The following is a 26,876-nucleotide window of genomic DNA, read 5'->3' on the forward strand; positions in this document are numbered from 1 at the left end:
ATCCCCAAGAAAGCCAATGTGGAGCACCCTCAAGATTTTATACCAATCAATAATCATTGCTCTGCTCCTTGCCCGAATTCCCATCTCTCAATTCAGACACTACAACCCGAATTACGTAAAAAATGGACTGTTTCTCTGCTTCACGGAACAGAAAACCACCAGGCAAAAAATTCAAGTAGCGTCACTGCTGCTCAGCCCCTTGGAGTCCCTTCACCCCCATGGAAGAATCGTTTAGACATACCAATTGAGGGTGTTTCAGAAACTTACTCAAAATGTGTTGAAGTGGTTCCCCGTTGGGCTTCCGAGAGCGAGATTGAGAGGGAGAACCGTACCTTTTTCCGACGATGAACAGCACCCCTTTGGGGCTTCTCCATTTGTAGATTTTCCGAGACTGAGGGCTCTCGGATTTTTTGTGTCTTCTGTTCTGGGAGACGTTTTGCGTCCTGTGAGAAGGGTTTTTTTGAAGTTGAACGCAAATCTGCCCTTACCGATGAGGTGTTGGCAGTATAAGCCTCCGATTTTGGATTTCCAGGGGCTCGGGATTGTTGCACTGGCTTGGCCTGCTCGGAGATTGTGAAATTTTTTGGTCCTTGGCCTTGCTTCCAGTTTGAAATAGCGTCTGCTGCCTTGTGTTCTATGAATTTTTCGTTCTCGGAGATTTTAGGTCTTATGACCTTCTTTTTTGCGACAACAAGATGCATTCCATCCCGCAAGGCTTCTTCCCATGCTACAACTCCTGCACATATTTCTTCCAATAGATCGCGCACGACAATCCATTTTCCTTGGGACGAAGAATCGCTCATTGTGTTCCTGCTCTGATACCAGTTGTTAGGTCCCGGATCTAAAACATGGATTCGTAGCGAGGAAGAAGAGAAAGACGAAAATCAAGCCAAAGAGAAGCTTGAAACCCTAGGTTCTTTGAGGAGAACTCACACCCCTGAGCTCATTGAGGAGAACTCAAAACCCTTGTTTACTCTAAATCAATGCTTGTTTTTTCTCATTACTCTTACCCCTTAAATGGAGTTGAGCCTGTATATAAAATATTACAAAAATACCCCTGTATATAAAATATTACAAAAATACCCCTATAGATAAATTATTACAAAAATGCCTCTGTATATAAAATATTACAAAAATACCCCTATAGATAAAATATTACAAAAATGCCTTTGTGGCCTATTAATTCTTTAACTGAAATAAAATAAAGTAAATTAAATAAAAGCAATTAATTAAACTCTTAATAATGTTATTGCGTGCATAACATTCCACTCCTGCTTTATTATGATTAGATAGTGCTTTTGTGTTTTGATATTAATGTTTTTTGGAATCATATTTCAAGAGTAGCACACCATGTTTTATTTTTTATTTTTGTTGCTAATAGTTTAGCAAAATCAGGCATAACAAGATCTTGTCTTTTAGTTGGGAATTCTCTCTCCGTCAAGGCTTGAGGGCTCTCCTTTCCCCCTATTCTTGTTGTGAAGTTGGGTCCAAGGCCCATCCCAAAATGACTAGCCAACTTCACATGGTATCAGAGCAGGTACTCGTATGTGGTTTCCACCCAAATTATCTACATGTAAGAGCCCAGAGGGCCTACACGTGAGGGCATTGAAGATGGAATTGGTTTTCTGTGGAAACCAAAGCCCATAAAAAAAAAATCGATGGGGAAGATCATGGAATGAGGTTGCTATTTCGGACTAAGTTACCGAAGTTCTAGATTTCTTTGAACTAAAGGAGGTACTTTGCTTGGGCGTCTCAGCTGGGGCTTACATCCTTGCACTATTTTCAATAAAGTACAAGGATCGTGTTCGTGAGTTAGTCCTTGTTTCACCTCTTTGCAAAGCACCTTGGTGGGCAGAATGGTTTCACAATAAGGTGCTCCTGAACTTGCTCAACTACTATGGCATGTGTGGTATTGTGAAGGAGTGCCTGCTCCAACGGTATTTCAGTAAGGATGGACATTGTGGGATGCATAATGCAGAGTCAGATGTTGTTCAAGCATACAGAAGGTTGTTGGATGAAAGGCAAAGTTCAAATGTCATGCGCTTTATTGAAGCTATTAATCAGAGACATGACCTGACTGAAGGATTGAAAAAATTGACTTGCAGAACTCTCATTTTTGTTGGTGATTGCAGTCCTTGCTTTTTTTAAGCTATTTACATGAAATCCAAAATGGATAAAAAGAGGAGTGCGCTTGTGGAGGTTCAAAGATGTGGCTCTTTGGTGACAGAGGAGCGACCTCATTCCATGATCATCCCCATCGATTTTTTTTTCTGATGGGCTTTGGTTTCCACAAACAACCAATTCCCTTGGCCTTGCTTCCAGTCCGAAATAGCGTCTGCTGCCTTGCGTTCTATGAATTTTTCGTGCTCGGAGATTTTAGGTCTATGACCTTCTTTTCTGCAATAGCAAGATGCATTCCATCCCGCAAGGCTTCTTCCCATGCTACAACTCCTGCACGTATTTCTTCCAATAGATCGCGCACGACAATCCATTTTCCTTGGGACAAAGAATCGCTCATTGTGTTCCCGCTCTGATACCAGTTGTTACGGTCCCGGATCTAAAACATGGATTCGTAGCGAGGAAGAAGAGAAAGCTGAAAATCAAGCCAAAGGGAAGTTTGAAAACCCTAGGTTCTTTGAGGAGAACTTACACCCCTGAGCTCGTTGAGGAGAACTCAAAACCCTTGTTTACCCTAAATCAATGTTTGTTTTTTCTCATTACTCTTGCCCCTTAAATGGAGTTGTGCCTTACAAGGTTCAAGATAAAATATTACAAAAATACCCTTGTGGCCTATTAATTCTTTAACTGAAATAAAATAAAGTAAATAAATTAAATTAAATTAAATTAAATTAAAACAATTAATTAGACTCTTAATAATGTTATTGCATGCAGAACATTCCACTCCTGCTTTATTATGATTAGATAGTGCTTTTGTGTTTTGATATTAATGTTTCTTGGAATCATATTTCAAGACTAGCACACCATGTTTTATTTTTTATTTTTGTTGGTAATAGTTTAGCAAAATCAGGCATAACAAGATCTTGTCTTTTAGTTGGGAATTCTCTCTCCATCAGGGCTTGAGGGCTCTCCTTTCACCCTATTCTTGTTGTGAAGTTGGGTCCAAGGCCCATCCCAAAATGACTAGCCAACTTCACATGGTATCAGAGCAGGTACTCGTATATGGTCTCCACCCAAATTATCTACATGTAAGAGCCCAAAGGGCCTACACGTGAGGGCATTGAAGATGGAATTGGTTTTCTGTGGAAACCAAAGCCCATCAGAAAAAAATCGATGGGGATGATCATGGAATGAGGTTGCTCCTCTATCACCAAAGAGCCACATCTTTGAACCTCCACAAGCGCACTCCTCTTTTTATCCATTTTAGAGTTCATGTAAATAGCTTCAAAAAAGGAAGGACTGCAATCACCAACAAAAATGAGAGTTCTGCAAGTCAATTTTTTCAATCCTTCAGTCAGGTCATGTCTCTGATTAATAGCTTCAATAAAGTGCATGACATTTGAACTTTGCCTTTCATCCAACAACCTTTTGTATGCTTGAACAACATCTGACTCTGCATTATGCATCCCTCAACGTACATCCTTACTGAAATGCCGTTGGAGTAGGCACTCCTTCACAATACCACACATGCCATTGTAGTAGATCAAGTTCAGCAGCACTTTATTGCGAAACCATTCTGCCCACCAAGGTGCTTTGCAGAGAGGTGAAACAAGGACTGACCCACGAACACGATCCTTGTACTTTATTGCAAATAGTGCAAGGATGTAAGCCCCAGCTGAGACGCCCAAGCAAAGTACCTCCTTTAGCCCAAAGAAATCTAGAACTTCGGCAACCTGGTCTGCGAGTTCGGACCAAGTTGCCGAAGTTCTTGATTTCTTTGAACTAAAGGAGGTACTTTGCTTGGGCGTCTCAGCTGGGGCTTACATCCTTGCACTATTTTCAATAAAGTACAAGGATCGTGTTTGTGGGTTAGTCCTTGTTTCACCTCTCTGCAAAGCACCTTGGTGGGCAGAATGGTTTCACAATAAGGTGCTCCTGAACTTGCTCAACTACTATGGCATGTGTGGTATTGTGAAGGAGTGCCTGCTCCAACGGTATTTCAGTAAGGATGTATGTTGTGGGATGCATGATGCAGAGTCAGATGTTGTTCAAGCATACAAAAGGTTGTAGGATGAAAGGCAACGTTCAAATGTCATGCGCTTTATTCAAGCTATTAATCAGAGACTTGACCTGACTGAAGGATTGAAAAAATTGACTTGCAGAACTTTCATTTTTGTTGGTGATTGCAGGCCTTGCTTTTTTTAAGCTATTTACATGAAATCCAAAATGGATAAAAAGAGGAGTGCGCTTGCGGAGGTTCAAAGATGTGGCTCTTTGGTGACAGAGGAGCGACCTCATTCCATGATCATCCCCATCGAATTTTTTCTGATGGGCTTTGGTTTTCATAGACAACCAATTCCATCTTCAATGCCGCTCTCCATCCCCACTAGTTCTTTAGGCAGTTCTTCATACATACTACTGGAACTACTTTCACCAGAGAGTTTGGGACTCCAACCCATTAGGACCTCTGTCCCTGTATAAGATGAGATATGATTCATTTTCACAAATAATCGTTAAAGTTATACGTCCATTACAATCATGGCAATAGAGTATTGTTTTCCATCTATGCCCATCTGTAGCACCCATTTGTAGATAAATCTACTCAACCTTGCTCTGATACCATGTGAAGTTGGGTCCAAGACCCATCCCAAAATGACTAATCATCTTAGGAAACCTCTTTCCCAACTAATAAACTCAACATATTTGTTCTCACTAATCCATGTGGGACTATTCTTTAACACCCCCCTCACGTGTAGGCCCTCTGGGCTCTTTCATGTAGATAATTTGGGTGGAGGCCCGCATACGAGTACCTGCTCTGATACCATGTGAAGTTGGGTCCAAGGCCTATCCCAAAATGACTAGCCATCTTAGGAAACCTCTTTTCCAACTAATAAACTCAACATATTTGTTCTCACTAATCCATGCGGGACTATTCTTTAACACTCCCCCTCACGTGTAGGCCTTCTGGGCTCTGACATGTGGACTATTTGGGTGGAGGCTCACATACGAGTACCTACTCTTGGGATGGACCTTGGACCCAGCTTCGCACTTGTTCTTTCTTTGCTTATATTAATGAATCGCCATTTCAGAAAAATAAAATAAAATTGTTTAACTCATAAGAACAAGTGTCTTAAAAGCCGTGTGAAAATGGAGTTATCATATAAGTTAACCAAGGAAGTGAAATAAGTAAAAGAAGTACTAGTACCTGTAGTAAAAGAAGAAAATATGAAATGAGAAGTAAATATTCGCTTAGAAACTAAAAAATAATACACGAAAGAAGGTGATTGAATTGTAATTGGCTTTATTTCTCATTGTGGGAATAATCCCCATATTGACTAATGTCAAGAAAAATCAAATGGTTATTAGTTGGAAAAAGGAAACTCCTAATTTCAGCTAGTCAATTTGGGATGAACCTGGTTCCATTTGTAACATGGTATGGAAGCAAAATGTCTATTTTATTGGGCTTACTTTTTGCCCTGTTTAGTTTGTACCCCATTTGTGTTGGTCTCAAGTCTGTTGTCTTATTTTAGTAGACCTGGATATAAGGGATAGTGTTAGTGAGAACTGTGTTCATCCACCTGATTGTTCTCAACATGATTTCAGATCCTTATGTAGGCATTTTAGGAAGGGAGTGATCTGTTTTTCAAGATTAGCATGTTTCTTGTTTTTTTCTTTTCAGACCGCTCTCTCTCTCTCTCTCTCTCTCTCTCCTTTAAAGACTGGCAAGCACGGTATCTGAAGATAACGCTAAACTAAGACTGATGCTGAGTATATCCAGAATGACATGAACTGACCATCTCCTTCCAGAAAGTAATCTATTTTGGAAATAGATTTGAGCTGTCTTCCATGTGGTGTTTTCTCATTGCTTCGAATTGAATTAGCAATACTTTGATAATATCCTTTAACTGCAAATCATAGAAGTTCCTTGATGTTTCTCTCCACGTCAAATTGTCTTAAATAATCAGATGCAGTGATTTACTGCAATTGGTCATCTGCAGTTTCTATAATTTAAGCATCACCATTAGTCAATTTTGAAGATCATTCCATCTACTAGATCTGTGATAAATGTTGTTCTGGCAGATAAGAATCGATGGTCAAGATGTTCGTGATGTAACACTTGACAGTCTTCGCAGATCTATTGGTGTTGTACCACAAGATACAGTAAGTTTTTGATCAACAGATATACTAAGTGATAATTTTGTGAGATTTTCTTCTTTAGTATAAGAAGATAGCTTTTTTTTAGCCTATTTTCTGTGTCCAATTGTTTGTAATGGAAACTTCATGTCCAAAGTTTTTTTTATCAGGTACTTTTCAATGATACAATATTCCACAACATCCATTATGGCCGGTTATCTGCTGCTGAAGAGGAGGTTGCAAACCCTTCCTTCTTTTTGCAATTTACTATAGTATTTGTTTGTTTTTTAACCATTCATTTGGATCCTTTTCAATACTCAGGTTTATGAAGCTGCTCGCAGAGCTGCCATTCATGATACTATCATGAAATTTCCAGAGAGGTATTCAACTATTGTTGGTGAGCGAGGACTTAAGGTGAGATATTATGGTGCTGTTAGTTGTATGTGAAAATCCACTTTTTAAGGGGGGGAAAAAGCTTATTCTCTCCCACTCTCTAGTTTTTTTTTTTTTTTTTTGGAAGTAGTATGGAAAAGCCACACTTAGAGAGAGTAAGGATGTGCAAAAAGGTAGGAAAAAAATTAAAAAAAATTTCACAGATACTTTCTCACTTTGGATTAAAATGCCTATATGAAATTCAATGGTTTCCCACTAGCAAAGGTCTTTCTTTTTAAAAATAAGGTTAAGAAGTTCTATCAGCAAGAACAACATATTGTATGCATATTGTGTGCCTAGTTCTTCCAGCTAGCAAATTAAGTGAAACCAATGAAGATCACTTTATGAGTTTAAATTGCTGTTTCTTGGAGTCATATTTGAGCATCAGCTACTCATGATGCAAATAGTTTAGCTAAATCAGGTGTTTCCAAATCTTGTATTTCATTTGATGATTCTATCTCCTTTGGTGGTTGAGGCCTTTCTCTCCTTTTTTTTTTTTTTTTTTTTTATGAAATGTGATTTTATTAAGAGAGCAAGAAAGAGGAACTAACTCCTAACAATAAGAGATTGCAAGGAGACTCCTTGCTTGGCTAAAGCATCAGCCACAGAATTTGCTAATCTCGGAATAAGAGACCAAAAATAGTCAAAAAGATTGACAATATCCAAAATTTCAAAAAAGGCATCCCAATAGCGCCACAGAGGTGAAGAAGCATTCTCACACCAACCGATCACCACCTTAGAGTCTCCTTCGATGAGGATTGGCCTGGAGCAATGATCGCGAAAAACATGTAGCCCATTAAGAAGGCTGGCCTTTTTCTCCTTTTGGTTGTATCTTTGTTCATATTAATGAATCACTATTTCAAAAAAAAAAAAAAAGGAATATGAGCTAATTGGCAATTTTAGTTAGTTGTGAAGACAAAAAACAGTGGAAAGTAAAATAATTTTCAAATATGTTTATCTACAATTGTGGTGACTAGAAATTTGTTAAGTCTTATTTATTTATTTCAACTGAACTGAGTTCTTAAACCTCATTACCTTTATGCACTTGCTACTCTTTAAATTTGCCTTATTGGTATCTTTGACAAGTGTTGAACACCCAAAAAATCACATTCAAGTGGAGGAAAAATGTGGTGGTATCTACTGGATATACAAGTACCAAAGTTATCCATGGGTGTGTTATATCTAGTATGAGACCAATGGATGGAAACATGATGTAGGTGATGCTACTGATGATAGGAAAGCATAATGGCATGCTACTGATTGTAGGTTAGCTGCTTGCTTGATGTCCTTTTACTATGTTGCAGCTAAGCGGTGGGGAAAAGCAGCGTGTTGCACTTGCTCGTGCATTTTTGAAAGACCCACCCATTCTGTATGTTTCCTAATAAACTTTCGCTTTCCTGCCATTTGATCTTGACTGTTTTCATTTCCAAGTTTTGTTGTTGTGAAAACATTGCATGTCATGCAGTTCCATATAGTTATTATTTTGGTTAATGCACCGGTAGGTGTGCTCTTATAATTTTAATAGATGTTTTCTATTGCCACGATAGTTAGGTGATCTTTGGATAGCATGTAGCTATAGTCGAGGTTGGCACAGAAGAGGTCCAGTAAGATTTTACCTGAATTTTAGTGAGATCTCCAAGAGATCAATTCAGACTGATAACAGAACCCAACTACATAAGTAAGGCGAAAACATGGGTTTGTTCCGGACCTGATCACCAGACCCGAGTCATCCTCTATGATGGACAGGCCATATTCCAATATATTTGCTGCATGGGCATCCTACATTAATTGGGTCATGCAAATTTGATTTAAATGGAAACAATTCTCCTTTAACTTGCACTGTCCGTATGTATACCAGTAATTGGGTTACTGAACTTGCCTAGCACCCAAGGCATTTGGGCATCTGGCTGCGAGGTTTCTCCTTTCTTATCATGGTTAACAACTATGGATGGCAACAAGCTGCACTCAAAACTATGGTGGCTCAAGCTCTCTAGCTCAAGCTTGATCTTGAACTTGAGCCTATTCATGAGCTCGAGCTTGGTTTGAGGAAAAATTCTGTGGGTTGAGCTTGGCTTGATCGTGAAGTGGGGATGGGCAGAAAGAAGGTGAACGTCCCACCCCATTCCCTACTCCTGCACTTCATACAAAAACACTGAAAAGGATTCAAGTGAATGGAACCCTGAAATGAATTTAAGAGAGAACAATGGCAAAGAAGGTCGTCTGACCTCACCAGTCACCAATGTGCCTGTTCCTGTAAGAAAACCATCTCAGAGAGAGAGAGAAAGAATATATGCAAGAGAAGGTCTCGATATGGCAAAAAAAAGGTTTCCTTCTCTTTTTCTCATTCAGTGGTGCTTATGTGCAGTAAAAAATTACAAATCTGAGGGATGGAGCTGCAACCTCCCCCTTTATCAGCACTGGGATGCAGAAAAAGGGGCCACCTCTCTACGCAGAATGAAAAAATGAAAAGAAGGGGAGGAAGAAAAGAGAGGCAGGTATATGGAGGCTGGAGAAGGGAAAAGGAAAGAGGAAAGAGGAGAGAGAAAGAAGAAGAGGAGGTTAACGGAGGAAGGAAAAAAATGTCAAATAAAGAGTGAAATCGACAAAACAGTAAGCTCTTCTCTGCAAGCAGGAAAAAAAAGAGAGTTCTGCAAGCAAGAAAAACGATGAGATAGCTAATAGTTCTTCACAGATGTGTTGTACTGGCCTCAACATTTATTGGCAGAGAGCTGTACACGATAAGCTCTTCTCTAGTAACAATTTGAATTGAGTAAACAACCCGAAAGGAGGAAATTGAGAGGATGGAGAAATGCCTCTGCAGAGAAGGAGGCTGCTGTAGGCTGGAATAAGGATCAAAAGTTGAATCCCAATCTCTCTTTATGTGATAAAACAATAACCTACAAGGAAAAGACAGAAATGCTCCTCTCTCTGCTACAGACAATAAACCAAGTGAAACATAACTTAATTGGAAAATAAAGACTTACCTCGTAATTTATAATAGTTGCTAGGAGAGAGAGACGGGCTCGTAAGTACAAATTAATTATCAAAGTACCCTTTTACATCTAACAAAACCATTTTCTCAAGCCGTTTTGCAAGTCATCAAGCCGAGTTTGATCCTTCTCGAGCTTGGCTCGTTCTGGCTAATGGCTTAGTGCCACCTTTTTGCACTTTTGAGCACTTATTAATGTTTCTCTTTTCCCAAGCTGTAGGTCCTTTGCATAATATGCATACTTACCCTGAATGATTCAAAACCAGTAAGCAATTCATTTGAGACTCTGAGGTGAAACAGCATCGCTTGGGTGCTGGATGGTTGATTTTTGTTGACAAAAAATAAAATATATTTTCTTAAATTTCTGAGCCCTTTAATGTTCTTTTGTAGTCTCTGTGATGAAGCTACAAGTGCTCTCGACAGTAGTACAGAAGCTGAGATTCTGAGTGCATTGAAATCTCTAGCAAACAACCGAACTTGTATCTTCATTGCACATCGGCTTACAACTGCAACACAATGTGATGAGGTAACACCCATGCTTTATTTATGAGATTAGAGAAGCATTTCTGATAATGTTATCTTTCTTTGAAATTATTTTGCATATCTTCATTTTGGCGAAAATATCAGTTTTTCAAGAGTTATGTTCTCATTATTTGTTAATTCTAGAGCCTCACGTGAGAAATATATTGAGCAGAAGAGACGAGATAAGGACAGTAGAGAAAAAATGACAGAACTAAGGTAGGAGAGAAAGATGAAGTAGAGATGTCGACCCCCCTACACTAGTTAACTTATAATCACTGTACATGAAGGAATCCTAGTTGGAGTAGGATTCAAAAGATTTACAAATACAGTTTCCCATTTAGGACTAATAAGGCTAGAAACTCGTTAGGACGCTAATTTTTTTGTATGTTGGTTACACACACATACCACTCCTCAACCCTTGGTGAGGCTTGAACCCAAGACATCATACTAGAAATAAAACAGGAACTTAGGTACTTATCTGGGCAGACAGTCAATTCTTGCAATTGGATCCTTCCCACGGCAGGAACACCATCATAAGCTTCTGTCAATCTTGCTGTACTTACCTGATGCTAGCCCATATCAAAGACGGACTTGATAAGCTGATTCTTGGGCTTTTGAAACATATCTCTTATGTGAACCTTTTGGTTAAAGAATAGTGCCACATACATCAATTAGTAGAACGATCTTGAGTTATTTATTGCAAAAGAGGGTTATTAACTTGGCTAGTTATCTCGGGATGGATATCGGACCCAACCTTAACATGGTATTTTCATGTTCAACCCATCTTCCCTGACCTATGCTGATAATTTTCCCCCACTAGAAGATTTTGACCTTCCCTAGTAAAATACAAAACATACATGAAAGATAAAGAACTTTTTACCTCTAGAAGCCTGTATGGTTCTTCAAAACAAGTTGTTGGAGCAGAACCGGCCTTTACCTGGAATAGCTTCATTTAATGGCGTAGGGCTATAGAATCTGTTCTAATACCATAAAATATTTAATAGAAGAAAAGAGATAAGGAAAGTAGAGAGAAAACAAGAGAACTGATGTAGAAGGACGAGGAAAAGAGGTCGATTGCATCTCTATCCTACAGAGGTTTGTTTATAATCATTCTACATGAAGGGATTCGATGTCCCTTGTAATAATTAGGACTCCTCACCAAACCAGGATTCTAATTCATGTATTCTAATAGTACTCAAATCACCCATTTAATGTTGATAGTATTAAAAACTATTTTGTAATTCTAATCACGTATTCCTATGCCTTCTTGTCTTTGGCTTGTCAGATTATTGTTTTGGAGAAGGGAAAAGTGATAGAACAGGGACCCCACGAGTATTTGCTTTCAAAAGCCGGAAGGTATGCACAGCTCTGGGGCCAGCAAAATAACGCAGATGTAGTTGATGCAACTGTATAGTTGAATGCCTCAGGCTGCATGTTGTATGTTCTTTTACTGCGATTACCTGAAAATTGCATGGTCTTTTCTTGCCTTTTTAACCTATATAGAATGTAAGTTTCTTTAGCCTTTTAGATGCCGTCTTTAGCCTTGTAGAAGCTCCATCCATTGAAATCGTATTGGATGTCAGCAGCAGTTTTATTTTGATACTTGGAAGAAATCGATAAGCGTTGCAGAATTGATTGGTTGAGGCAACTCTGTACGTTTCACTATGAGATTTTTCAGAGCAGAATTCAGAATACCTTGACACTTTTAAAACAGGTTCGAGTCAAAATAGCTACAATTGAAAGCACTTTTTGCAATATTTTGGGTAACCCAAAGGACTTGATTATATGAATGTGTCAAATACAGGATTTTGATCTTGAAGGGAAATAAATACTCAATTAAAGTGAGTTATACTCGATTTCATAAATAAATTTAATTAAAGTTGCATACAGTGAGGGAGATGATTTATATATTTTGAGATCTGCCGAATGTGACTAACTGTTAGGGTCTGGAACCCCCAGAAAAGAAAATGAGAATTTTTTTTTTTTTTAATAGGGTTTCAAACAGACCCTTAGCGATACAGCAGCCACGACAGTAAGCTTTGATAGACGAATGAAAATCCATTCCATTCCGAAGTTGAATATTGTTGGCCGAGGTAGGGTCACCCCAAACCTTTCTAAGCTTTTCACAGGTTCAAGAATTTAAGACCGTAAAGGGTCTCTTATTGAACCCAGTTCCAAGGGTGACCTGGGTTTTAAAACGCTACTCAGTAGATAAGCAGAGTTACCAAAAACTCAGTAGATTAGAAGAGTTACCAAAAACTCAGTAGATAAGAAGAGTCGCCAAAAAAACTCAGTGGGTAAGCAGAATATGTAGAATCTTACAGGATTTATATTACAGAGCCAATGGATACACAGATAATGCATGCACATTACACACACATGAATAGAAAGAAAAAAAAAAGGAACTCATCTAGCCCTCTTTGAAATCCAGTTGGAAGTTACCAGTTTCCGTTGATTGCAGGAAAACAACACTTCAAACTTAAAATGCAAAAAAGAAAATAAAAAACATTGAAAATTGAGTGAAGGGTCAGTCTTACCTTCAGAAGAGTGACCACCACCTTCTGTTCCTGTTCACCCTCAACGAGGATGTTCCACCAGTTCCCTGGACCAAAGGTTGATCCTGTTGTTTAATCCCACAACGGGCTCGCCTCCCAGTCAGGGGGTTCCTGAACCACATAACAAGAACAATCCCAACAATACTGACAATAGGAGCAGCAGCCAAGAAAAGCCAGCCCCCTCTTGTACCACCCACACTACTGGGGCCACTGTTGACTCCACTTGCCTCAAGTGAGGGTTCCTGCATTGCTCTTTCTAGACCATCAATCTCAACCTCATCTACGATCTCAGATGAGCGGTCCTCAATTAGGCGCTGGTGCTGAATCTCGTGGATTGGTGTTCTATTAGCCAAATTACACTTCCTCTCTTCATAATCTTTATCATCAGTTGGAAGTTCATATCGGCAAACAGGGCATGAATTCCTTGTGCTCAACCATGGTAAGATACAGGAAGGATGGTAGAGATGTAAACAGGGAAGTTGATTTGCTTCAGAATCCATGGTCAAGGGATCCTTACAAACTGCACAGAGCGGGCCTCCATGCTTAATGTGTTCAGAAGATATGATAACACGAGGCAGACTCTCTACAAATGCTGTTGAGGCAGGTGGAGTCCCTCTTCTTGAGTTGTCAGCTTCTGCTAACTGCTCAAGCAGTTCTTCAAGTCCTCTTGCATCAAGATAGTCCCCTGAGTTTCCCAAGAATGTGGGTATCATCGACTCCTCCAAGTCAGTAAAAATGTTACTTTCCTCCATTCTCCAGTGCATTCTACTACCATATCCAGGTGAACTTGCCTCTATCTGCCAGTCTCTGTGGCTTCTGCTTCTAGTTTGTTCAGAGCTTTCAGAATGGATGTTCCAACCAGCAGCCTCTGCTTCATTCTCCAAGTCTGCATCTTCTTCCCATGCACCATCTTCTTCATCTTGATCATCTGAATCCCACTGATCTAGACCAAGAGATGCATGCATAGGGTCAATATCTGTATCAGTATCTATATTACTTTCCTCAACATCTGGACGTAAGAACAACTCTTGTTCAGTAAAACTGTGACCATCAATTGAGGCATCTGTTTCACCACCATATGCACTGAATGAAACTGCATCACTATCACCAGGTAAAGCACCATAAACACCATAGCTGAAGTTAGAATCAGTCTCACTAAAGAGAGAAGAATCCAAGTTTCCACCAAACCCTTCACTATCATTATCAGAGAAAACCCTCCGCCACCTTCCAGATCTGTTTGGAGTTGTACGTTCACTTGAGATTGGCAAAACTGTAGAAGTGGAATCTGCCGGCTGAGGTTCGTGCTCAGAGGCAGAGATGGATAGAGTATCTTGGTTATGCCTCACCAGATTAATCAGCTGTGTGAACTGCAGTGAAAAGAGATCCTCAATAGATCCCGTACTCCTACTATACCTAGAAGTCCTAGATCTTCTTCCTATGCCAGGCCTACTCTGATGAGAATACCTAGCATTTGAATAAAGATCTTCTAGGAACAGAACTTTACACTCACTGCATATGCACATGGGTTCATTTACCCCATTCATCTCTTCATCTGGCAAAAACATTCTCCTGCATAGGATGCAGTTTGCCTCTAGCTGGTCGGATTCAGGAACTAATAGATCTGGCGACTCTAGGAACTCCTGATCAACTCGTAGTTGAGCATCCATAAGAAGCTGCCACAAAAAATATCTAAGTAATGGAACTTTGAGAAATACCATGAAGAAATAATAATTGGAGTCTGACTAGATAGTCACACTGAGGAAAAAGACAATGATGCATGACAGAAATAAATAAGTCCTCTTCCAATTTGAAGCTTTGAAAATACAAAAGTACGGTATTATGTGTGTGAAAAATACCATCAGAAGTACAGAAAAGAAAAAAGTAGATCATACACATCTTTGTTCACCATTTCAAAGACAGGCAACAGGATTTGTCATTGAGATACTTACTTCTATAATTCACTTACATTTGTAACACATATGTGAAAACAGTTTGACAATTCTATGCATATTATACCAATTCCTTCAAGATCTTTCTTCACTGACTTCCTTCAAGATCTTGATTGAAGCAACAACAGCGAATAAGATGAAATTTAAGAATTTAATCTGAGTACAGGGATAAAAAGAAAAATGACAACAAACACGGAGAAAGAATTTTCAGTCTTTCTTCACTGACTTCTTTCAAGGATGAAAATCAAGAATTTAATCTGAGTACAGGGATAAAAAGAAAAATGACAACAAACCCACGGAGAAAGAATTTCCAGTCTTTCTTCATTGACTTCCTTCAAGATCTTGATTGAAGCAACGACAGCGAATAAGATGAAAATCAAGAATTTAATCTGAGTACAGGGATAAAAAGAAAAATGACAACAAACCCACGGAGAAAGAATTTCCAGTCTTTCTTCACTGACTTCCTTCAAGATCTTGATTGAAGCAACGACAGCAAATAAGATGAAAATCAAGAATTTAATCTGAGTACAGGGATAAAAAGAAAAATGACAACAAACCCACGGAGAAAGAATTTCCAGTCTTTCTTCACTGACTTCCTTCAAGATCTTGATTGAAGCAACGACAGCGAATAAGATGAAAATCAAGAATTTAATCTGAGTACAGGGACAAAAAGAAAAATGACAACAAACCCACGGAGAAAGAATTTCCAGTCTTTCTTCATTGACTTCCTTCAAGATCTTGATTGAAGCAACGACAGCGAATAAGATGAAAATCAAGAATTTAATCTGAGTACAGGGATAAAAAGAAAAATGACAACAAACCCACGGAGAAAGAATTTCCAGTCTTTCTTCATTGACTTCCTTCAAGATCTTGATTGAAGCAACGACAGCGAATAAGATGAAAATCAAGAATTTAATCTGAGTAGGGATAAAAAGACAAATGACAACAAACACACAGATAATTATGAAACACAATCATGGACAAAGAAAAATGTAAATTTAAAAACTTTCCTAACCAAAAGCAGAAAGATCAGCACTTACTCGCCCTGAGCGCCAATGAAGAATTCCGACAGCCAAGTCCGCTACCCACTCTAAATCACCTCCATAGCTTCAAACTAAATACCCAGAATTCAAACCACAAGATTCAGAACAAATTCCAAAAAGGGCCACACCTCGCAGAGTTAACCAACAACGCCACTGAAATTGCTTAAAGGGGAAAACGGGGATTCAGGGCACGCTAACACCATTTATAGGGTTCTCAAAACTCATCTTTCCAGAATCCTTAAAAAAAGAAAAAAAGCGAAACCCAAAACGTCAATTGGCACTAGAGAATCACAGGTGAGGGTAAAAGGGCGGAAGTTATCGCCGAGCGCGGAATCAGCGGTCAAGCGTTTTTATTGCATCTTTCCCTCGAGTGGGCTCGCGCGTGTGAAATGATTTTCCGTGGGTGCGAAACCGGGTAATACCAGCCGTTGATCTAAGGCATTGATCAGTGTGGGCCACTGTCGGCGTCACGAAAACCGATAAGTATTGGATCGGGGTTGGGTTTCCCCAAACCCGAACCTGACCCCAATCCTTAACCCTGAAACTTAAAAATCGTCAAATCCAACCCTAACTTGGTGGCCTTCCATGTAACCTTGTCCCCTCCTTATTCATATAAACCTAACTTAAAATTGACTTATCCCTAACCCCTCCTAGCCCCATTCAATATCTCGTCCACATGTCACATTCAGGTCGGGTTCGTGGTGGTCAGGTTTTGAAAAACCCATCCGCAACCCAAAATCGGTGGATTTTTTCCTTGCCCCATTTTCGACCCACGGGTTGAAACCATCAACCTGAACCCATGGTTTTTGGGTTGGATTTGATTGGGGTTATTCGTAAAACCCGACTCAATGCCCACCCCTAGACATAACATCTCCGAATATTTAACACAATTTTTTTATCTAGGGTTTAGGAAGACATCAAATTCATGTGTATATAATGTTAAAAATTAGTTGACCATATGATAGAAAAGGGGCATGGGGCATTAGGGCAAAAGGGGGGAAATATACCCTATTCTTAATAAGATAAGATCCCACTAGATCAGATTTATCTTTAATTGATATAATCTTACAATTCCTAGAACCTTTACTAGATTGATGTAATCCTTTCAATTTCCTGTAATCCCTCCTTGAGTTATGTAATAGGGGTGCTGCCGGAAGGAAGAAATCAATGAAGCATTTTCGAAATCTCTCTTTTCCCTCTCAAATTAGTGCCTAGTACCTCTTCTCCTCTCTTCTTCACTCTTTTCCTTCTAATTCTCTCCCTCTCTCTCTCTCTTGTCTAGAGCCCTTTTGCAATTTGAAATTCTTCATCTCATTTGAGGATCTCCACTTTTTACATTACTTTCAATGTTAGGTTTTTTTTTGCCAAATTCATGTTGACAAATGCAAGTATGCCATATAGTCCAAACCTTTTGCATGTTTTGAAGAGTCGATTGTGTTACATGAGTCATTAGCCTCATGAAAAATTTCTTGGGGATCATTTGGTATATAAACTTGAGTAATAAACCTCTTACATTTTAGGATAAATTGGACTTACACTAATCATGGTATCAAAGTGAGGACCCAACATAAATTTGTCTATTTGAGCCCTATTTGTATATGTCCCATATTACAAATACATCTCTCAATGCATAGAAAATTACATGGGGGAAAGCCAAAGACATTGAGGTCAGAGTTTACAAGAGAAGAAGTGAGAAAAGTAACACAAAGAAAGAACACTTAAGTCAAATGTAAGAATTTCATAAGGTAAAAGTTTTGTCATAGTCTTTCTATTCCCCTCATTCTCACTCAAATCAAATATGTTGAAGAGAAAAAGGCATTAGTAAGAAAAAAAATTAAAAAGGTTGGACGCTCCACTGGCTTTAGCACGAGTGTTGCAACAACGTTGTAACATAATTAATTTGGTTTGTCGTTGGCTCTCAAAAAAAATTTAGTCTTGTCAGAGAATCGACCATTATGTGGCAAAATGACAAATCACTTTGACACGTCGATGACATGCTATAAACAACGCACACCATCAACTAAGCCCAAAATTTATTGTTTCATAACGTAGATTCTCAAAATCCTCACCGTACATCTGTTTACGCTCATATTCCACGTATTCGTATCAGAAAATATAAACCTTTCACGCGTACATTAACTCTCGAAGTTATCTTCTTACCTCTGCGAACCCACAGAGACCCCCATAATACACGAATTCACCTCGGATACTCAGGCGATACCCTACATTTGACAATACAAAATCCTGAAGATTTAATCTTAGTTGTACGACTTTTCAGGGCCCTCATCAAATCATCCATTGAACGAAGGAGTTGTAGATTTGGTGGTAGAAGAGGGGGCCTCTAGTCCCTTCCAAAAGAGATCCTCCATTTTACCTCTATAAATGGTGGCATGCTGGTAAGGAACTCCCACCATGAAAGCTTCAATGGCTAGGAGTAATATCTCCTATTAGCTTCTTTTTGCCCTCCTCCAGCAACCCTGCCATTTCTTGCTTCCTTCATACAATTCCTTTTTTTTCCATGTCCAAATCCTGCCATTTCTTACTTCCACCACAATTACAGCTCAAAGTGGAGTAAATGTATTCTCTGTGCCTTCATTTCTCTATTTTAGTACTGTTGCCAGTGCTTTCACCCTGATTTTACTCTCAACTCCCAGATCTCCACTCTCTCTAGTTTTTTTTTTTTTTATGTTATTGTGTAATTTCTCTGGTTATTTTTTACCGATGTAAAAATCTGCCTTTTGTCTCTCATCGTTTCTGCAACTCCGAGGACAAACATCGTTTACGTTCCCGGTCACATCAGCACCATTAAACCTTCAATCGATTTCATTGCCTGTAAAACCCCACTAAAAATTCTCACCTGACGTGACCGTTAATATTGTGCTGCGTTCCGTGCTCCTCTGCTTCTCCCCCGCCGTACAGACCCAACTCCAAACCACAGCCAACGTCAGGTTCCTGTCTGCTACAGTGTCCTTCGGACAGAGTTTTAAAAAGAACTGCAAAAACAGGTTTTCTTTTTGGCGCAAGTTTCGAAATGGATGTATCCTATTTTATCGAAAAAACAGTGAAAAAGGGTGCCTGAGATTCTGGCTTCGATTTTTCTAATATAGAATTTTGGCGACATTTTCGTCTTCTCCGTTTCAAATACTTGGTAAAGAAATATATAAATGAGGAAGCCAAGGCCATTTTGGCGGGAAATAGGACATAGGAGAAGCGCGAGGCTAGAGGCTTTAGAGATCAGCAAGGCTGCTGCTGCTGCAGAGGCAGCCGCACTAGCAGCCAAGGAGGCGCAGACCCCACGGGAGCCACCGACCGAACCAGTACGAAGGAGAGGACGGAAGAAGCAGAAATGCAGGACTGTGGAAGACGTAGTAGTTAATTCAGTTGGGACTGGATTTGAACAGGTGGGTCCCTTGTGTTGTTGAATTCCTTTTATTTGATCTCCTGATCAGGTCTTTGTCTCGGCTGTTCAATCGTTTTCTTTTTCTTCTTCCCTCAGTTTTTTTTTTCCCTTCTTCTTCAAGTTCTGTCTCATGCAAATCTATTCTTTTTTCCATTTATTTTCCTGTTCGCTTTGCCTTGTCTTCTAATGGATGTTCCACAAAACGCTCATCCAAAAATGGCATTGTCTCCATCCGTTATTTCTCTTTCAGTTTGGGTAGTGGTTGTTTATCTGTCGTCCTAGACTTCATCGCTTTTGTTTTTTTTTTTTTTTTTTTTTGCTCGTTCTTCTCTGTTCGGTTGCATTTTGTTTTTATTCTTTTCCTTAATTTGTGAAATTATCTGCTATATCGGAGTCGCATAATGATTTTTGTACTCTATGTTGTTCTATTTTCGGTTGCAATCCGATTGTTTATGATTATTAAATAATCCGTGTTTTTTTTCCCTTCAGACAGGCTCGCTGGATTGTCATCTCTGTGCCTTTTCTCTTTCCTATTTACTTCCCCAACTTTTCGTTTTCCTTCTGCTTCTTTTCTTTTCGTTCAGCTTTGAGCTTCCAAGCAATGGCGGTTACAATACGCCTCTCTATAAAACATCCACATTTACAACAAACGCCAAATTTGTTCTGGGTTTGTCTTCTAGTGTTTTCTGGTTGTCGATTAGCTTTACTCATCTCGGATTTCCTTGAGATTCATTTAAGTATCGAAGAAATGTAGCTCGAGACTGTTCTTTGTCACGAATCAGACAATGGCACTCAGAGGTAAGAATATGATGAAAACAGGAGCCCTCTGGAACAGATCTATTCATTTCGAGAAGGAATACTCTATACCATTATTGTTCTTATTTTTCTTTTTCAAGCAAAATTCGTTTTCTTCTTCCATGTTACCTTTGTTTCTTAGTGGGTATTTGGGATGATTGTAAAGGGAGATTGAAATCAGATGGTTTTGAGAAATGGTATAGAGTATTCCTTCTCTACACTGCCTTCATTAGCTACTTCATTCTCATTTAAATCCCACTTATCTATGAGTTGCTCATTAATTGCTGGATTTTGTCCTTTTTGGTTTCTTACCTCTGCTTTATAATCTCTGACAAATATAATAGAGACCAAACTACAGCTTTCTTCTACATTTTGGCTTTTTAACTGGTGTGATTTTAATTTGAGGATTCAGTTTTACTCATTTGGAGCTGTGTAATGTTAGCTTATCTCTATGTTTCAATAGATTTGTTTTGTTTTCAGGAGGGTGATAATGACAACACAAATGAAGACCTCTTTATTCTTGGTTAGTGTTTTGTTGTTCCATCAAGAAGAGATATATAACTGTTTAGCTCATAAACCTCTCCTCTCCTTGAAATTTCTTTAGTTTTTTGTCTGTAGTTTATTTGAAGAAATCTCAATCAAGACTGCAATAAAAATTCTATTTCTTTTGCTACAGGGAGCCAATTCAATTCTCCATTCCCTTCACCGCCCGATAAACAAGCACTGGAGTTGGTCCTTGATATGCTACAAAAGTAAATTCACTATTATCATCCCTTGGTCAATTAATGTGGACTAAGAATAAGTCTACTTCATGCTTGGTTGTCTTTGCTTTCATTTAAAGCATGGAGAACATCTCGGTTGCGAATCTCAAGTTTAAACGGCATTTACTCCTAGACTTACTTTGAACATGCAATTGATGTATCATATTTTGTATCTGTTCTGATTTACAGGCATGACAAAGAAAGGATTTTTGCAGAGCCTGTCAATCCTGAGGAGGTTTCTGGAGGAGAAATCAGTTTTATCAGTTTTTGTTTATTTATGTTTATCTTAACAAATAACCCATTAAGTCTGAACTATGTTTTTGTTTCACCAGGTTGAACATTACTATGATATTATTAAACATCCAATGGATTTGTCCACCATGAGGACAAAGCTTCATGAGGGGAAATATGAGACTTTGGAGCAATTCGAGGTGTCCTACTACTTACTCTTGTAACAATGAAAGGGGTCAATATTTAGATAAATTTTTTATGACACTGAAAGAGATCTGACCTCTTGAAACCTATCTAGGAATTATTTGTTAAAGTAGGTGTAAGTCTACCTGTCCCAGGAAAAGGAAGGGAGCTTCTCTGTTTCTTCGAACGGAAGCATCTCTCCTGTTTTTCCTCTATATCCTTCATGGCAATGAATTACTTATCTTTATTTGTTAATATTTATTTTGTATGTGCATATTCTTTTCAGAGCGATGTTTTTCTGATGTCAGAAAATGCAATTACATTCAATGACAACAGTACTATCTACTACCAGGAGGTGAGTTCTTCACAGAAATTATCCCTTATACAAATCATCTGGTTTATGCTTTTCATTCACTGATCCTCAATTATAAATGCTCATTTTGATAGGCTTGTGAACTGAGAGATCAAGCTACAAAAATATTTAGGTCTCTGAGGAGTCATCCGGGGAGCTGCAAATTGGAAGAACTTTTCAAGTTGAAAAATAAGTCGAGGTCAGTTACTGGCGGTGTAAAGGTTAGAAATGAAGGTGGAAGCTTCAGGTTTCAGGAGAGTGCAATTTTAGCTTTACCATCCAATGGAAAGCAATGTGTTCCAAGTGGCCATGATGGTCATAGGAAAAAGCTCCATCCAGTTTATCTATCAAATGATTCAGATCCTTTTGAGGACAATGCAAGAACTCCTGAAATTCATTTGGGTATGAACAAATATACTTTGAATTTTAATTACTCAGAGAATCATAGACTGTGTCAATTCATTTTGAGCATTCTCAACTCACTTTACTATACCACATTGTGTTGTCGAATTCAATTTTAAGAGAACCTGAATAATGCTTCCTTAGACGCCATTTGCATATTGGATGTCTAGACTGTTTTCCTCATCTTAAGAGGGTCAATTGTAGAGAATTTTATTTGTGCTATCTTGGCCTAACTCAAATATGTCTTTCAGGTTCTAGAGGAGGTAGGAAATCTTTGATTGCCGAAGAACGAAAAAATGCTTGTAGGCCATATGCCTCTTTTCTCAGCAAAGACGAAGCAACTGCTTCAACAGTATATAATTGCAAACCAGCAACGCTTGGACCTGTAAGTCCATTCCTCTCTTCTGAATGGTTTAGCTGTGCTGAAACTCACAAATAAATTGATCTTCTGAAACAAGGGAATTGTCAGGTACTATCAGTCCATCATTAGATTGTAGTGAAGAGTTAAGAGGGACCCATGTGATTGTCTTCAACTCTCATTTTTTGCAATATAAATGTTCCTTGTCCTAGTGAAGCCCAACTTTGCCAGTCTTTCTGATGTTCATTTGGCCAATATTCTCTCATTCTGCTGGTCATTGTTACAGGTTTCTAACTAATCCATTGGGTTCTGTAGGTTAATGGTGTGAACTACATTGAAAGTCTGAGGAAGTTTGCAAAGGATTTGGGCCCAAAAGCACAAGAAATTGCAGAAAGGAAAGTACAGGAATGTGAGTTGAAGGAGCAACAGCTTCAAACTCAGAAAGAAATAGCCAGCAAGATTTACGAGCAACGTCAAGCAGAGGAGAGGCAAATGAAGGCAAAAGGGGCACTAAACCAGCAGACATCCATTATTCCAAATGTGCCTCACAAATTTCCAGAAGCTCCTCAGAGACCTGCAATAGAAAATCACAGCCATCAGTCAATGTGTGCTCAAACTTTGTATTCTAACTTGCCATCAAGAGGCCAGGTGAACTCTGCTAATGATTGCACGAGGCTCTGCATGAACATCAATCCTTTACCTCCACCAAACAGTCCTCTCAACGTTTCCACCGCCCAGTTTGCTCCTGGTGAATTCACTTCTGCCTTGACTGGTAATCTGGTGACCAAAGTGGGAGACCGTTGTTTCGTCATGGCCAGCACTCGAGTTCCACCCAGAGATCCGGGGCCAACCTTCCTGGCACAAGAAAGCAACTTGGCCAGTGATCCGGGGCCATCTTTCCTGGCCAGTGCTCGAGTTCCACCCATTGATCCGGGGCCATCTTTCCTGGCACAAGAAAGCAACCTGGCCAGTGCTCAGCTTACTCACATTGATCCAGGGCCATCATTCCTGGTGCAACAAAGCGGCCTAGCACCGGCTTCTTTTCAGACTGTATATTCTGCTCCAGTTACAGGAATTGGCTCCAATGCCATCTCTCAATCGTGGCTGTGGCAAACCAAAGACCCTACTTCTATCCAAGTTCTACATCCCATGCATGGCTTACAGGTAGAGACTGTTGTAGATCCAACAGAGGCCGGGCTCTATTCAGAATCCACCCAAAACCAAGCTGGTTCTTGGATTCAACAACCGAGTTTCCGTGCAGGTGCTATGCCAGGACCAAACCAGCTCCAGGAAGCACATCTAGTGGGTTTGAGACACCTTCACAGGCGTTGTCAAATGGGTCTCAACCAGTTACAGGAGTCGTCTCACATCGGTTCGAGCTCCTCTGCGAACCAGCTGGGACCATGGGAAATGCAAGCTCTCATAGAGTCTGGAGGAGGTCAACAAGCCACGAACAACATCCAGGTTCCTCCTCAGATGGATCTCAGCCACCTCCAAGGGCTGGCTCAAGTAGGTCTGAGTTATCTTCATCAGCCGAATTGCAATCAAATCGATCCGAGCAGTTCCAGGGTTCATTCCGGGTCGTGGGATATGCAAGGAAACCCCGGGTTTGAAGGTGATCAGGCAATCATGACCCATTTCCCGGGTTCTTCGGCATATCCGGCTGCGGCGTGGCAGGTGCAATCCTTCTCCGAAGCCCAAGGAGATCATCAATTCACAGGGCATCACCACCTCCATGGCTCCCTTCAGGCGGATCCGAATCAGGGTTTGCCTTTGATTGACCTGAACCAACTACAAGGCCAGCATCTCTCTCTAAGCGGACCAACCCAAAATTGGGTCCACCTCATGGATCCGAGCTCCTCAGAGACCCACACCGAGCAGCTCGATACTAAACCCGGATCTGGACCTGGAAGAGATGAACAGAATCAACAGATTCTACTGAACCACCACATGGGTTCATCACCAGCAGATCCGGTCGAACTCCTAGCCCATCTACAGAACCAGCAAATGGGCTCTTCTCCAGTCGGTCCGGTCGACCTCCTCACCCAACTACAGGACCAGGAAATGGGTTCTTCTCAAGCCGGATCGGTCGACGTCCTGAACCATCCATCCTCGATGGGCTTCTTCAACCTCGCCTTAGTGGAGTCTTGCTTGAGGTCCGCCGCTCACCGGAACGCGTCCGTTGCCCACGGTGAACTGCCGGAGTCGAGAGAGGGAGAAGAAACTGCTTTCAGTGGCGGAGCGTCCACCAGCCAGCAGCCGAAGCCAACTGAGCGCGAGTTCCTCAACTTTCTCGACAAGGCCCCGCCTGACCTTGCTCTGCAACTGTAGAGCTGCTTGATGGGTCAGAACTATCATAGACTGCTAGAAAATAATAATAATACACAAATAACTTAAAATAATGGGTATTTCGTGCTAGAGACATCTTTTTGCACAGTCCCCTCTGATTTTGGGAGCATCAGTTTCTGGGTTTTGCGAATAATGCTGAACTTTTGTAGTCTTAAGATATTATGCTTTTTAGTTTTTATGGCGGTTAATCATGTTGTTTTTTTAAATTTCTGGTTTTTGTCTTTTTATCCTTTTATAATGGTCAATCACTATTTCTTAAATGATAAATGCCTTTTTCTCTTTTTGTTTTCATAAATTACGGTTTAGGGGAATTCTCTGAAATCTGAGCTCCGAGGTGAAAATACTGTGGTGATCAGCTGCTGACACAGGAGTCCTCTGCTTCTGGCCTTCTATCTCTTCCAATGGGCTTCTCTCCCACCCTTTCTCTCAATTTCCCACCATCATCGTACAGCAAGAAGCAGAACCCACCTCCCATTTTCATCTCTACAAACGCCTCTCATATCAGTCTCCTCCACCTGCAGAGACTCTACCAATCTGTCAATCTCTCCCCCGAGAGGTTCCCACGTTTGAACGAAAATGGGTGCGTTGAGCCTGTTAATCTTGACAAGCTTCGTATCGCTGTTTCGAATAGCTCCGTCGTCGTTTCTGTCTTCTGCAAAAGGGATTTCTCCGAGGGAGATGGTGGAAAGAGATTGGAGGAGTTTGGATTGAGTGGGCTCATCGAGAGCGCGATGCCCGTTTCTGAGACGAATGGGGAGCTCGTCGGGTTCGGTAGGGCTGTGTCCGATAATGCATTGACGGCTTCCATATATGATGTTATGGTAAAAAAATTCTGTTCTTCTGAATTACGGGTTTTCATTTGTGGGAAATTTTAGAAATTCTTTCGCTGGAGTAGAGGAAATCGGAGGAATTCACAGAACTGGTTTTCTTCCAGTTGCAGCTCTGGAAATAATACTAGCTCCGATAGGATGATTCTGCTGGTTTAATGACTTCTTCAAGCGATTTCATTAAGGAGAGCACTTCGACTGCCTCGGAAATTTATTTCAAGAACATTATAGAGTTTTAAGCGATAAAAATACAAAAGACTATGTCTTCCTGGCCAGAGTAAATTTTAGAAAAATTGATATAATTTCTCTTCAGCACTTCTCAGGTTATTCCGCAGCTGCAGAGAATCGGAATTGGTCGTAGGATTGTTAATCGAATCATAAGGTAGGCTATGTTTTATTTCAAACAGTGCTGATCACTTGTTTGCTCCGTCTCTTTCATTGGAGAACTAATGCTGCTTTACTGCTAGACAGGGTTCTTACTAATGGTGGTGTTTATGATATTTCAGCAATCTGTTCTGAGCAAGAAAGGTAATTTTCTTGTCTTGATTGTCAGTTTACCTAGACCCAGTTTGAGCTTCATGCTCTGATCAATGGCCTAAGAAGATTTTCTGGGAAGAACCAGTATATGAAAGGATAAATTACTTGAAAACGCATCAAGCTCTAAAAGAAAAATGGTGATTCTTAAAATGGGATCAACATTATCTGACCATGATGGCCACTTTCATGGTTGATCCATCTTGCCCTGCATAGCTACTCCCTGCAAGTATTGTCATGTTCTTTTCCAGAATAGATTTAACAGATTTTGCACAATTTTCATGTTCTCCAAACTCTGTGCAGGTTGTTTTTCACAGCTTGTGGATTTGGAAATGATGTTCTGGGTTCCACCACTATGATGTACACTAGGACCCCATTAAACTACAGTGACCACCAAGATCTGGTAAAACATGCTGGTCGGAAGCTGCTGCTAGTCCCTCCGCCGATAGGGCGGTTTCCTTCTCAGGGGTGAGCTCATCGGTAAAATAATCACTACATTGATAGATTAAAAGAATGCCCTTGCAACTCAAAGGTAGAACATGATTTGGAGTATGGAAATTCGAAGATCAGTTTCTTCTATGAGATTTTCTGCACTGCTTGACCTCAGTCCTTGCCTTGTCTCTTGAGCTTCTTAGGAAGGCTCGTGAAACTTTGTTGTGACCCTGTCTGAACAATTCCCTCTTGTGTATTATCTTGGTGGCAGAGTTGTTTGAATTATCTGATGCACCATTGTCACTGTTGTAAATCTTTCTACTGGGAACTTCTGGGTCTGTAATTTTGTCTCTAAGGCACCATTGCTAGACTGCTGCAAACTTTTTGTACAGGGGACCACCTGATCCTTAATAATTTTTCTTGATTCTCTGATGTTATTCTTTCAGTTTTTAATTCAAAAGATGCTTGATTTGTCTTCCATTCTTTTTTGTACCAGTAACTAATTGGATT

The 26,876-nt window shown here is 40.0% G+C and overlaps 4 protein-coding genes and 3 pseudogenes across 4 annotated transcripts in view; 5 read left to right on the plus strand and 2 right to left on the minus strand.

Annotated features, from left to right (window-relative positions):
* Positions 1-11,931, plus strand: part of LOC137966091 (ABC transporter B family member 25, mitochondrial) — an 81,554-nt gene extending 69,623 nt beyond the window's left edge. Inside the window, exons 15-20 of the mRNA XM_068812572.1 lie at positions 6,199-6,279; positions 6,423-6,488; positions 6,574-6,666; positions 7,989-8,053; positions 10,064-10,199; positions 11,481-11,931. Of these exons, the coding sequence (XP_068668673.1) occupies positions 6,199-6,279; positions 6,423-6,488; positions 6,574-6,666; positions 7,989-8,053; positions 10,064-10,199; positions 11,481-11,609 (570 nt within the window). The 3' untranslated portion in view covers positions 11,610-11,931. The remainder of the gene's footprint in view (positions 1-6,198; positions 6,280-6,422; positions 6,489-6,573; positions 6,667-7,988; positions 8,054-10,063; positions 10,200-11,480) is intronic.
* On the plus strand, positions 1,523-2,534 carry LOC137965590 (protein NDL1-like; annotated as a pseudogene).
* Positions 3,201-3,863, minus strand: LOC137966234 (protein NDL1-like; annotated as a pseudogene).
* LOC137966176 (protein NDL1-like) lies at positions 3,871-4,599 on the plus strand (annotated as a pseudogene).
* A 505-nt stretch (positions 11,932-12,436) lies between the features above and the next one.
* Positions 12,437-16,036, minus strand: LOC137966195 (uncharacterized). The gene is made up of 2 exons (XM_068812744.1): positions 15,740-16,036; positions 12,437-14,423 (listed from the first exon to the last, which is right to left on the minus strand). Exon 2 carries the CDS (start codon positions 14,415-14,417, stop codon positions 12,735-12,737), a length of 1,683 nt encoding a protein of 560 aa, XP_068668845.1. The 5' UTR covers positions 14,418-14,423; positions 15,740-16,036; the 3' UTR covers positions 12,437-12,734.
* Positions 16,037-18,906: 2,870 nt separating this feature from the next.
* On the plus strand, positions 18,907-22,036 carry LOC137966316 (uncharacterized). The gene is made up of 8 exons (XM_068812898.1): positions 18,907-19,143; positions 20,418-20,460; positions 20,614-20,689; positions 20,888-20,933; positions 21,031-21,129; positions 21,399-21,467; positions 21,560-21,866; positions 21,987-22,036. Exons 1-8 carry the CDS (start codon positions 18,907-18,909, stop codon positions 22,034-22,036), a joined length of 927 nt encoding a protein of 308 aa, XP_068668999.1.
* Positions 22,037-24,779: 2,743 nt separating this feature from the next.
* On the plus strand, positions 24,780-26,820 carry LOC137966574 (GCN5-related N-acetyltransferase 3, chloroplastic-like). The gene is made up of 4 exons (XM_068813242.1): positions 24,780-25,394; positions 25,724-25,782; positions 25,872-25,928; positions 26,238-26,820. The coding sequence occupies exons 1-4, from the start codon at positions 24,975-24,977 to the stop codon at positions 26,404-26,406; spliced, it is 705 nt and encodes a 234-aa protein (XP_068669343.1). The 5' UTR covers positions 24,780-24,974; the 3' UTR covers positions 26,407-26,820.
* Positions 26,821-26,876: the final 56 nt, after the last annotated feature.

Source organism: Aristolochia californica, unplaced genomic scaffold (genome assembly GCF_029961685.1).
Source record: "Aristolochia californica isolate CCGP_79_NKW_82.1479 unplaced genomic scaffold, dmAriCali1.0.hap1 SCAF_5, whole genome shotgun sequence".
NCBI classification, from domain to species: domain Eukaryota; kingdom Viridiplantae; phylum Streptophyta; class Magnoliopsida; order Piperales; family Aristolochiaceae; genus Aristolochia; species Aristolochia californica.

What these genes read in the sequence shown, in the direction of transcription:
- LOC137966195 (XM_068812744.1), bottom strand. Translation starts at nt 14,417, where the DNA reads ATGGATGCTCAACTACGAGTTGATCAGGAGTTCCTAGAGTCGCCAGAT.
- LOC137966316 (XM_068812898.1), top strand. Translation starts at nt 18,907, where the DNA reads ATGAGGAAGCCAAGGCCATTTTGGCGGGAAATAGGACATAGGAGAAGC. An exon ending in TTGGGACTGGATTTGAACAG is followed by an intron (nt 19,144 to 20,417) that starts GTGGGTCCCTTG and finishes TTTTGTTTTCAG; the next exon opens with GAGGGTGATAATGACAACAC. An exon ending in GTACTATCTACTACCAGGAG is followed by an intron (nt 21,468 to 21,559) that starts GTGAGTTCTTCA and finishes TCATTTTGATAG; the next exon opens with GCTTGTGAACTGAGAGATCA.
- LOC137966574 (XM_068813242.1), top strand. Translation starts at nt 24,975, where the DNA reads ATGGGCTTCTCTCCCACCCTTTCTCTCAATTTCCCACCATCATCGTAC. An exon ending in CTTCCATATATGATGTTATG is followed by an intron (nt 25,395 to 25,723) that starts GTAAAAAAATTC and finishes AGCACTTCTCAG; the next exon opens with GTTATTCCGCAGCTGCAGAG. An exon ending in ATTGTTAATCGAATCATAAG is followed by an intron (nt 25,783 to 25,871) that starts GTAGGCTATGTT and finishes ACTGCTAGACAG; the next exon opens with GGTTCTTACTAATGGTGGTG.